The 12,285-nt window shown below is 34.0% G+C and overlaps 1 protein-coding gene across 1 annotated transcript; it reads left to right on the top strand.

Annotated features, from left to right (window-relative positions):
* Window positions 1-4,186: 4,186 nt before the first annotated feature.
* LOC149423190 (uncharacterized) lies at window positions 4,187-9,498 on the top strand. The gene is made up of 4 exons (XM_089632909.1): window positions 4,187-4,454; window positions 4,530-4,699; window positions 5,234-6,546; window positions 6,863-9,498. The coding sequence occupies exons 1-4, from the start codon at window positions 4,294-4,296 to the stop codon at window positions 7,238-7,240; spliced, it is 2,022 nt and encodes a 673-aa protein (XP_089489035.1). The 5' UTR covers window positions 4,187-4,293; the 3' UTR covers window positions 7,241-9,498.
* The last annotated feature ends 2,787 nt before the right edge of the window (window positions 9,499-12,285 follow it).

Raw genomic sequence — 12,285 nt, 5'->3', positions numbered from 1 at the left:
GTTGGTAAAAATTATTTTCGTTCTATTGTAGTAGCCACAAACTCGTTGTATTTTCTTGGAACAATTGTTATAGCATTTTCTTTTCCCATGTTCTTGCCTTGCTGGTATGTTAGTGCCTTTTGGAACAGATGGACTAAAATTTTCTAAACGTGTAGGAATGTAAGTTGCTATCTTACTTGGAGAATTTACACTTTCTTGCGTTACTGCAATGATGACGCCTAATTCTGTGGTGCTTTTATTATTTTCTTGACTTTCTGGAGTCTTAATGCCTGTAGGAACAGGTGAATTCAAATTTTCTAACCCTTTTGGAATGTTAGCTGTTGTCTCATGAGTAGATTTTATAATTTCTGATGTTACTGCAATGGTAAAGCCTGATTCTATAGTCAGTTCTTCATTTTCTTGACTTTCTGGAATTTGAGTGCTTGTAGGAACAGGTGAATTAAAATTGCCTAACCCCGTTGGAATGTAAGTTACAGTCTGAATAGAAGAATTTTCATTTTCTTGGGTTACTTCAATGGTGACGCCTGTTTCTGTAGTGAATTTTTCATTTCCTTGACTTTCTGGAATTTGAGTGACTGTAGGAATAGTTGAATTAAATTTTTCTAGCCCTATTGGATTTTTAGTTCCTGTCTTATGAGGAGAATCTACACTTCCTTGCGTTACTGCAATGGTGACGTCTGATTCTGTAATGAGTTTATCATTTTCGTGACCTTTTGGATTTTGAGTTCCTGTGGGAACAAGTGAATTATTTTTTTCTAGCCACGTTGGAATGTAAGTTACTGTCTCAATAGAAGAAATTATATTCTTTTGGTTTACTGCGACGGTGACGCCTGATTCTGTATTGAGTTTGTCATTTTCTTGACTTTTTGGAATTTGAGTGGCTGTAGAAACGGGTGAATGAAAATATTCTTGTCCTGTTGGAATGTTAGTTTCTATCTCATAAGTAGAATGTTCATTTTCTGGCGTTACTGTAATGATAACACCTGATTGTGCAGTGCGTTTTTCATTTTCTTGACTTTCTGGAATTTGAGTGCCTGAAGGAATAGGTGAATTAAAATTTTCTAGCCCCGTTGGAATGTTAGTTACTGTCTCAATGGAAGAATTTCCAATTTCTTGGGTTACTGCAACGGTGACGCCTGATTCTTTAGTGAGGTTTTCATTTTCTTGACTTTCTAGATTTTGAGTGCCGTTTGGAACAGATGTACTTAAACTTTCTAACCGCGTTGGAATATTTGTAGCTGTCTCGCTTGGAGAGTTTAAACTTTCTTCCGTTATTGCAACGTTAAAGCTTGATTCTGTGGTGAGTTTGTCATTTTCTGATTCTGTAATGAGTTTATCATTTTCTAGACTTTCTGGAATGTGAGTTTTTGTTGGAACGGGTGAATGATAATTTTCTTGCCACATTGGAATGTTAGTTACTGTCTCGATGGGATAATTTTCATTTTCTTGTTTTACTCCAACGGAGACGCCTGATTCAGAAGTGAGTTTGTCGTTTTCTTGACTTTCAGGAATTTGAGTACCTGTAGGAACATATGAATTCAAATGTTCTATCCCTGTTGGAATATTAGTTTCTGTCTCATTAGTAGAATTTTTATTTTCTGGTTTTACTGCAATTATGACACCTGATTCTGCAGTGAGTGTGTCATTTTCTTGACCTACTGCCCCTACTTTTATATTTTCAGTTTCCGTTTATTTGAAACTTTTTCGTGTGTATGAATAAGCGGACTGTAGATGTTTGTAGCTTCTTGTGTATTTATGAGAGCACATTTTTTTTTATGAATCTGATAAGTATTATATGGAACATATTTTCTATGAATATTTAAATTTGAAAAATCGTTTTCTCTTTTGGGAGAAATCCCTTGAGCTATGATGACTGAAAACAGAATACAGAAGACAAATATTGATGTTTTTATGAGTATTGATTAACAAAAAAAACATGATAAAATATATTGGTTAGCTTACAAATTACTTGTGAAGAAGAATATAAGGGAAAAGAAGTAAAAGAAAGTTGTTTCGACATAGACCGGCTCACAAACCTAGATGTTCCCCTCTGAGTCGCAGCCACACGACCATAAATATACCCACACGACAGAAGAACTGATAATTATACACAGTGTCCTGAAACTTGCAGTACAAACGGGTGAATCAACATCACATAGAAAAAAAAAATTAAAAATCTAATTTTTATGAGCATTTCATTTTAATTTTTTTATAAATGCGTAGGGCAACTAGAGGGTTAAAACAAACTTTTGGAGTAGAGTCTACGCTTCTTCGCATTTTAAAACACATTAAACAGCTGATATTCCCATAGCAAAGGATTTTTTTAAATTTAACTAATAAATTCCAACTTTTTACTCGATTTTCTCGAAAACGAAAGCTAATACAAAAAAGTTTTACATACCATAGAATCTACTCCAAATGTTGATTTATATAATATATATTAACCAGTTTATCCTATACAGTTTGTACTACGAGTTTGGACACTGTGAATAAGTATGTAGTATTATATTTGCGGATCATTAAAGGTAGACCTGTCCAACTACTCTCAGTATCACCTTCGTAAAATACCATAATTCATAATCTAGCCATTTTAATGATCTACTTATTGTTAAAATAAAATATTTGTAAGCTAACCTGTCTCGGCAAAGGATATTCCTGGTGAGACAGGCACAGAAAAAATATGTGTAAACCTTACTTAGATAAATGTAACTTAGAAATAAATAAATAATAATGGCAGTGTATCGAGAATAGATTTGAATAGCCAGGCAATCTTCCTCCTCCCTATCTCCTTTTCTTCCTGAAAATATTTGATACATATACAAATAATATTAGTTACCGGTGACCGCAAGTAAGTAGATCTTCATATTGTTTGCTTCAAAACTGAGTGCTGAACCGAATTATTTTTTTTCTTCGTAAAATCGATTTACCACTAATTTGAAAATATTTTTACGACGTAAAATAATGAACACTTATTGAGAAAATATGCTATCCAATTAAAAAATCATTTATATTTTGTACCAATCCAATCATTGCAATTGATTGACAAAAAATATGCATGCGATTCAACAAAAATGTACTATTGTAATCTTTTGGAAATATGTACCGATATTTTATCGTATTTGTATTTATTTGTGTACATTTTATTATAAATTGTGTTGACAGCATATTTGTGCATAATATCAACGAATTAACCTCGTTATAACAGCAAGATAAGTCTGAACCATAAACAAAAATAGACCACTCACGTCTGAACTAAAATCCTTATTATAGCCGTGATAGTTATAACCATAAAAATAATATATTTAATAAGAATAAATAATACAAATATGTTTCGTATCTACTTCCATTTATAAGGAAATACTATACTTGAATATTCCTACTGGAGGTTTATAATCTCCTCACATTTCTTATTATTCCGTGAACACATTCTTCAGTAGAAGATAATATTTCATAAATGAAAATATTTCATCCCAACGGACTCCAAATATAAAATTAAATTTATATATATCGGGCCTATTGCGTCTTTCACAACAACTCGTAACCTTAAAATATATTTTACCTTTTATTCTTTATGGAGCGCCCTCGAGGTGATTTTTCAAAGGGAACAGCTCAACGAAAATGATTAATTTGTTGATATTAAAACCTTCCCTACTTATTATAAGTCAGAATTCCATTTTTTACATACACTAAATGTACTGGCATCGTAAATCGTAACCTAAAAAATGAATGAATTGTTCACACACTAGTAGCTTCTTTGATTGGTAGATAATATAGTAATTAAACAGCTAATATCTAATAACATTCCAGCATTTGACAATTAACAAAGAGTGATTCTGTAATAAAGTTGAATATTACTTTGTTCTTTTTTTTACTTTTGTTTTAAATATATTTTTGTTTAATTTGGTAGAGCATTGTATAATTTTGTAGAATTTATAAATATTTCTCTCTCCAAAAGATGTTTTCAAACTGGGAGTAACCAATCTATTTTGGCTTATTGCTCGAATTGAGTATTTATGTTGGGCAGTAGAGTACTAATAATATCGGTTCGATTCAAATTGAAATGTCTGAACCCGATATTTGCTACCAAGCGATTCATTCGAAACATCATTCGATCGTTTTGATGTTTCGAAAATAGAATGTTTCGATTATGCCCATCACTAAATTCATTGAAAACGTCAAAACAATGTCAATATGGAATTTTGACATCGCTGTCATTAGTTTTGCTTTTTTATTATTGTTTGGCAGTTTAATTACCGGTTTAATATTTACTGTAAAGTTTTTTTAAATTTCAATATGGATTCTACCGTAGAAATACGTAAAGTTCCAATCGGTTCTATTTACGGATTAATTCAAGTTTTAGAGAATTCGGATTCTTGGAAAAAACTTATGTCCCATATACCAAAAGAATTGGAAAATAGTACATTCATTCCAAAATATGGGACTGATCACATGAAGTAAGTTTTGTTATAATTAGATATGCTTCGTATGATTATCCGACGATGTCAATAGTGTTTTATTATTATTTTTAGCCTCATTGAAACAGCAGGATTCAAGCAAAAACGTCCCTGTACAGAAATACTTTTTGAAGAATGGGGAACTTCAGGGAGAAATCGTCCTACACTGGGAACTTTACTACAATTACTGATGGAGGCAGAACTGTTCAGAGCTGCCGATATTGTGGCCGTCGATTTACTAAATAGTGAGTAATCCTAATTGATTCTAAGACTGATAAACTTATGTTGGTACATATTCATATGTACGGTTGGTATAGTTGCCGGTAAATATTTAACTAACCACTTTTACTTGGCAAAGGTTATGGAAATTAGACTTTGTTTTAACTTAATTACTACAAGAATCAACAATTTAGGTTGGGGGAGGTGTAAACATACACAAAATAGGTTTTTAGGTTGGGTTATTTTAATAATTTATGCGTATTCCCTAATCTTCAAACCTAAAATTCATCGAGAAAAAAAAGAATTTTGAATGCATCTTTCACCTTCACCCCCAACATAAATAGTTATTTCTCGTAGTGATTGAGTTAAAACCAAGTGTTACTCTTAAAACGTTTGCGTATTAAGCATAAGGCGGAACTCGAAAACTTTATCGTACGGTTTCTGGTACTGGATGCAATATTTAGAAGTGCGTAATAGAGGGACATTTACAATAAAAAGTTTATTTCTAAACAGCTATTGATACACATGCTTACATCCAAAATTAATTTTCTTTATTTTAGGTTCTCCCCCAAAACGACCCGTATCAGGACCCGCTGCAAAAGTAGACGTTTCCTTACCACACATTCTCGCTGACAAAGAGTTAAAGAAGGTGAATGTGGAAAGCTTACTAAACAACATGTCTTATCCCAACTTAACTGCCGATAATTTGGAAACCTACAACAAAAACATGGATAATAAAATAACCCCTGAAAAATCAACTGAGAAATATAATAATTTTCTTATAATTCCAAGCAGCGGCTTGAATAATAGCAATCATTCTGTAAGCACCGCTCCCTCTGTGTTAACTAAATCAACGAACATTTGCACTGAATCAAGTAATATGATTCAATTTTCTGCAGATCACTCTAACAGTAACTTAAGTCAAAGCTTAAGTGAAGACCTGAATGAAGGTTTCGGCATTCCCGCTATAAGTATGCTCTTAAGTGGAGGTGAAAGTGTCTCGAGGGAAGAAAATGAAACACCCAATCAAAGCAACGATGTTGATGTGATATTCCAAACTGAAACTGATGGCATGATGAGCAATTCCACATCTAATGCGAATCTAGAAGCTGTAAATATGAATGTGACAAATGTATCTATGACTACCCTCTCTGAGTACAATATCCCCGACTTTAATGTCATTCAAAGTGACTCTGGGATGGATTTACCAAACATCAGCATTTTACAAGGAGTTTCTACAAATGATACCGATTCCAATTTAGACTTCAATATTCCTGAGCTGAGCGCTTTACAATTCAAATTCAAAACATCAGAGAGTAATATAAGTGCCAGTTTGCCTATAACAAGCGCATCTTTAAACACAATCTTACCGCATATTTCTTACAAAGAGTTGCAAAGATTTACTAATAATTTTAACGACGTCTCGCAAGATGACAATCTACTATCGTCACGAAATATCGGAGCGGGTGGTTTCGGAACTGTCTATTTGACAAATGGGTTGTTTGATCTTCCCGTTGCTGTAAAGAAACTCAAACTCTTTGGTCCCGCAGGACAATATTGCGAGCCTATAATATCCAAACAGTTCAAGATGGAAGTTGAAATTCTTTCTAAATATAATCATGACAACATTCTCTCCCTCTTGGGCTATTCCTGCGATGGACCAAATTACTGCGTAATCTACGAGTACATTGAAGGTGGCTCATTGAGGGAAAACATCTGTAATGGTTCAAACTTATCAACTCAAACGAGAATGAATATTGCCCTCAACTCGGCTCGGGGCATTGAGTACTTGCACTATGGATTTCAAACTCCCTTAATTCACAGGGATATTAAATCTGCCAACATCCTTTTGACGAAATCCTACATTCCAAAGGTATAGTATACTATCGCTTTAATTTAAAAGTCAAATGAACAGCAATCAATGGCACATTTTGAGTAATGCAAAGTTTTTGATAACATTAATTTATTGATCACATGAGCTTGCTGAAGTATTATACAGTTAAAATGTGGTCTTCCAGATCACAGGTATGTAGGGTATAATTATTATTGTTTTACAAACAGCACTAAAAAAGCGGACATGTTTTTGTTATAAGCCATTCATTGTTGTATGTGAAATGTTTTAAATGTCTCTTATGAAATATTTTTTGTGTACATTAAAATATGTATGATTTTTTATTTTTTTATTTTAGCTATGCGATTTTGGACTCGTAAAACTACTTTCCACTCAAACAGTGACATCGAACATAATGGGCACCACAGCTTATATGGCTCCAGAAGCCTTTCGTGGAGACGTGTCTGTGAAAATGGACGTATTTAGTTTTGGAGTGGTGCTCCTAGAACTTCTCACTGGCCTCGCCCCACTAGATGACACAAGGCCTGGCACAGACATTGTTACACATGTAGATGACATGTGCTCAGATGGAGTCATCGAACCCTTGCTGGATAAATCTGTTGGGAAATGGGAGAATGCTGAGCTATTATTTTCACTGGCTAAACGCTGCCTCGAAGAAAAAAGGAAAAGGCCTTTGATCTCTGATGTTGTTGAAAAGTTGAGAGACTTGTTTTAGATAGATTTTATTAAAACTGAACAAACTTAATTAAAAATAATGTGAAGTTTTTTTTTCACATTATTTTCACCTTGAAGAAATCAAATGAAAGGTCCCTCATCTGGGGTCCACTTGGTGCCGGCAATTTGGTGACCGACACCAGCATTGTTGAGTGCCAACCAGTAAAATGCATGGCGGCTTACTCACTCAGACAACATAATATCCATACTGGTTGTGCCACCGTGGTTTTCCAGTGAAATAGGACCCTTAAGAGGAACGGTTGCACGCCTTTTTTCATACAAAGCTTATATTTGAATTTGAGGCCAAAATACCCAACCAAACTGATAATATTTTTTTAATCAAAAGGTATAGGAAAAATGTACTTTGGATTTGTGGTACTTAATTTATTTGTGTCTTAACTTATGATATATACGCAATATTAAAAATTCTATTTTGCATGATTTTAGAGGCAACTTTGGAATTGTGAGTTAATTGTAATCTCTAAATGGTATAAAATAAAGTCGCCATCCGCGTCTGTCTGTTTGTGCGCTTAGTTCTTCTAAACTACCCAACGGATTTTGATAGAATTTTCACTATCATTTAGAGAATTTCTTCCTGAAGGTTTATATATAAAATACATGCATATTATACTTATCAGAAAATTGTAATCAAGTTGTAAAAGAATATTTTTGGGCACTTTCATTGCTAACGCTGGCTTAACCTTATGAGATACATCAAAATAATGTTCTGTCTATGGCATATGTCTATTTCCTAAGGATAACCCCCAGCAACGTTGGGTACACGTCAGTTAGTTTATTAATAACTGGCGTTGCTCGACTTTTCTCTACTTTCAATAGATATAATATCCATGTATTATATGTATAAACCTTCAGGAAAAAATCTCTAAATGATATTGAAAACCCTATCAAACTCCGTTGCATAGTTTAGAAGAACTAAGCGCACAAACAGACAGATGCGGATAGTGACTATGTTTTATACTATTTAGAGATACCAATGTATTGTCACGATTTATGAACACGTGTTCCTAAAAACCATTTTCGCATTTCGTCATTGTATATTATAAGGTAATGTCGCAGGTTACGGTAATGTTTGCACACAAGTTATATCATATTATTACGAATTTACTAAAACTTTATCAGGAAACAGCCTGTAATCCCGTTTTTAGTTCATTATGATCTGGGATGTTCCCGAACATTCCACAACATTCCAGAATGTTCCGGGATGTTCTGGAATGTTGTGGAATTCTCTCGAATACTCTCGAATGTTCTGGACTCTTCTAGAAATTTCTAGAGGGGCGAAACTTTCAGCCCTTATATAACGGGAACCTTCTTCATGGATAGGGGATAGAGGGCTACCACACCATATAACTCCCTTTATCATACCATTTTTATTTTATTTTCTTATCATTTTTATTTTATTTTCACATTTATATAGTTCATCTAACAAAATTTTTTTTTTAAATAAACTTAAATTGTCATTGCCTCTAAAATCATAAAAATAGAATTTTTGAATGGCCTAAATTTTATAATTGAAAACACAAATAATTAAAGTTGCTACATATCCGTACTAGATATTTGCTATACTTTTTAATTAAAAAATAACTGTTCAGTTTGGTTGGATGCGTAGTATTGCGTAGGCCACAAATTCTAATTTAAATTTTGTTGCACAGCCATTCCTCTTAAAGTAAGAATACTTTCTTTGTTCCACTTTTTTAACACAAATCTTTATGTTTTGTGTTTAATCTTCCAGAATTTTATATTACGTAGGTTATTTAAAAATTGTTTATTGATTGTTAAATTACTGTTTATAGTGTATTTAAAGAAGGATGAATATTCCCAGGTTACGAATAACATCACAATATTTGAAAATCTATACCACCACAATAAGCAGAAAGTGTTGATTGTGTCCTGATGGACGACTTAGCCAGACGAGGAATTGAATTGTACGACCCCTGGCTGGGACCCAAACGTGATGCCAATTTAACCACAGACCGGTCTTATTAGATGATAACTGTGATAACCTTTAGCGTATCAATTACATTCATTAATTTGTTTTAATAACTACTGTAAGGCCATTTTTTATAAGGTTCATCCAATTATTAAACAGAGTTAGATATTTTACTTAGTCATTGCATCAAACTTAGCAATAATCACATTACAAAATATATTATGGAATGAAAAATGTACTGCTTGTATTGGACCCCACCATCTATTCACTGAAAGTCCATTGCATAGACCACTATGTTAAAAAAGGCCGCATGGCATATATATTTTTATATCATTGTTATTATTTTTTATTTAATAAACTTTTTTAATTTCATGTGAATTTTTCATACTGCTCATTTTGTTTGTATTTTAATGATTTTTTATTTCTTCCCTTTGTGTGATTTAATGTATTTTTTTTTTACTAAATCAATCTTGTTTTAATCTGGTAACCATGATTGAAGTATTGCAAAAAATCACACTTTTTATACCTCAGAAGTCAAAGGTCGGTTGTAACATTTTTAAAATTGTTCAGGAGAGAGGAAATAGTAAAAATTTTCCTTTGAACATTGTGATGGGGATACCAGACCTTTTATGTTGACCTAACTTAGTTTCACATTGTCGCAGGACAACCGTCTTTATACCTCTGTGTAGATACTGAAAAAACTAAAAAGGTCTCATACATAACTCATTTTTACAAAAAAATGCATAACCGACCTTTGACTTCTGAGGTACAGATATATACCTGCAGTCCGCAATCCGTATTTTATTATTGTATTGAGAACACAAGACTGGTTTTAACTTACAAGGGATTCTAAATGTGAATGCCCGGTTTGGCAGTATTATGAGGGGTGTTAAGGTTGGGGCTGTAGGAAGGGATTTATTAGTGTGGGTCTTCAAGAGGCCGGATTATATGAAGGAGGAAAAACAGATGACTGCCGCTCATTCCACATAGGAGCCGTCTTACACAGAAACGAGTCGAAGAAGCGACCCGTTCTCATGAAGCCAACATCCACTGTGAACGGGTGTATCTTGAGTTTCACGCAAGTGCACCGGGGAACAATGCTGCTAGCCCTTTAGAGCAGGCTCCATCAAAATACCCGTAGAACAAGCTCAGCATGCCCACATTGTGTCTGTGCATTAGAGATAGCAATCAGTCTTTTAACAATGGATTGTCAATCAGACGAACCGCTCTCCTTTGTATGGAATCAAGTACATATTGTGGGGCTCCAGCCCAGAGGTAGCTTCTAGCTAGGGTTGGCAGCTGGTTACTATTTAAGAATCTGATACTCCTATACAAGACGCCCAGTTTCTCCGAAGCCAGATTTACTCGGGCATCGACAGATCCCTGATACGGTCTGATATACTTACTTCAAGAATTTCAATGGAGTACTTCCATATTTTACATTATTAAACAAATAAAATTATTAAGTAACATTTTGTTTATTATTTAAATATCACCAATGATATAAGTACAGTTTCATAGTACATATTATAGTAGGAGTGATATAGTACCTACCTGTGTACAGTTTCAGCACATTCAAATACTGCCACCCCCGAGTGAAGTTCTGATTTACCGGCCGAGGTGTTACTCTCATCTCTGTCGGCCGAGCAGGGATCTACACTTCTATGGATCGTGGTCGCCGTTCGCAAACTCACGACGTAGATCGAAGACCAGTAGGAGTCCGAAAGGAGTGGAATTAAAGACGATATTTTATTTTTATTTTTTTTTATTGTGTTTATTTCTTGCTAGAGCAATCCCGATGAGTAACAGAACTCATTTTAGGACAGGAGGAACTTACAATTCATATGTAGGAGGTAGTAGGAACAATTTTACAACGGTATTTTGATATCAAATATAAGTTTCACATTCAATACAGCATAAAAATTAAAAATTAAAATAATGACATGTTAAGTAGAACAAACAACAAAAGAAAACAAGTACAGAAAGAAAAAAAAACATGGATAAGATACAACAAGAAATGACAACACAGTTACATATTTTCATTTTTAAATGTAGTTAAAAAATATTCTTTTAAAGCATTGCTTTGCAATTTTTTATTATGGTGGATGTGTTTGTACATATCTGGAAGCGAATTATATAGTGTATAGGCAATATAGTTCAGTGATTTTAACCCATATTTTGTAGTGTGTGTTTGAGGAATGCGGATTTTATTGTTATTTCGAGTATTGTGGTTGTGGATGTCTTGATTGTAAAGTGGCTTGATGTTGGTGTGAGTTGATTTTTGGGTAATTTGTAGGATGGTGCTTGTGATTTCATATTTAGGAAGGATTGTAATTGGAAGGATACCAGAAACTGAATAGATGTCCCTAACATGAGTGTCCCATGGAAATTCAAACACATTTCTGAGAGCTCGGTTTTGAACCACCTGCAGGTCAGCTATCAATTTCTTTGAGGCAAAACCCCAGATACAGCAGAGATAGGAAAGGTGTGAATGTACCATGGCATAGTATACTGAAGTTAGTAAAGGAATGGGTAGTAATCCTTGAAGCCTATATAGTACACCAGTTATAGGGGTAATTTTCTCTTTTATATGATTTATATGGAGATCCCACGAGAGTTGGGAATCTACGATCAGACCCAAATATTTTGTGTTCATTTTCTTTTCGAGGCAGTTGTCTCCAATTTTAATATCGAGGCTGAAATTTTTCTTGTTACCGAAAAGTATATAATGGGTTTTTTTTACGTTAAGAGTTAGTTTGTTTATTCTCAACCAGTTTGTGAGATGGGAAATATCAGCATTCATCTCCGTTTCAAGCTCCGCTAGGTTGAGTTTATTGTAAAAAATTACCGTATCGTCAGCATACAGTTGTATAGTTCCTTTAATACCCCACTTTGTTATGTCATTCACGTAGATTAGGAATAGCAACGGTCCAAGAATTGATCCCTGTGGTACTCCACATGTTATTTTACCTAATTCACTCATTTCTCCTCCAAATTCTACTGCCGAAAAGCGATTTGATAAATAAGATCGGAAAAGCTCCAGAGGTGTACCAACAATACCCAAATGCTTCAGTTTTTCGATCAATACTTTATGATCC

The sequence above is a fragment of the Hesperophylax consimilis genome, chromosome 6 (genome assembly GCF_061612785.1).
Source record: "Hesperophylax consimilis isolate HC1 chromosome 6, BYU_Hcon_1.0, whole genome shotgun sequence".
Lineage (NCBI taxonomy): Eukaryota > Metazoa > Arthropoda > Insecta > Trichoptera > Limnephilidae > Hesperophylax > Hesperophylax consimilis.
Note: the sequence above shows the minus strand (reverse complement) of the source record. Positions and strands in the feature narration are given on the sequence as shown.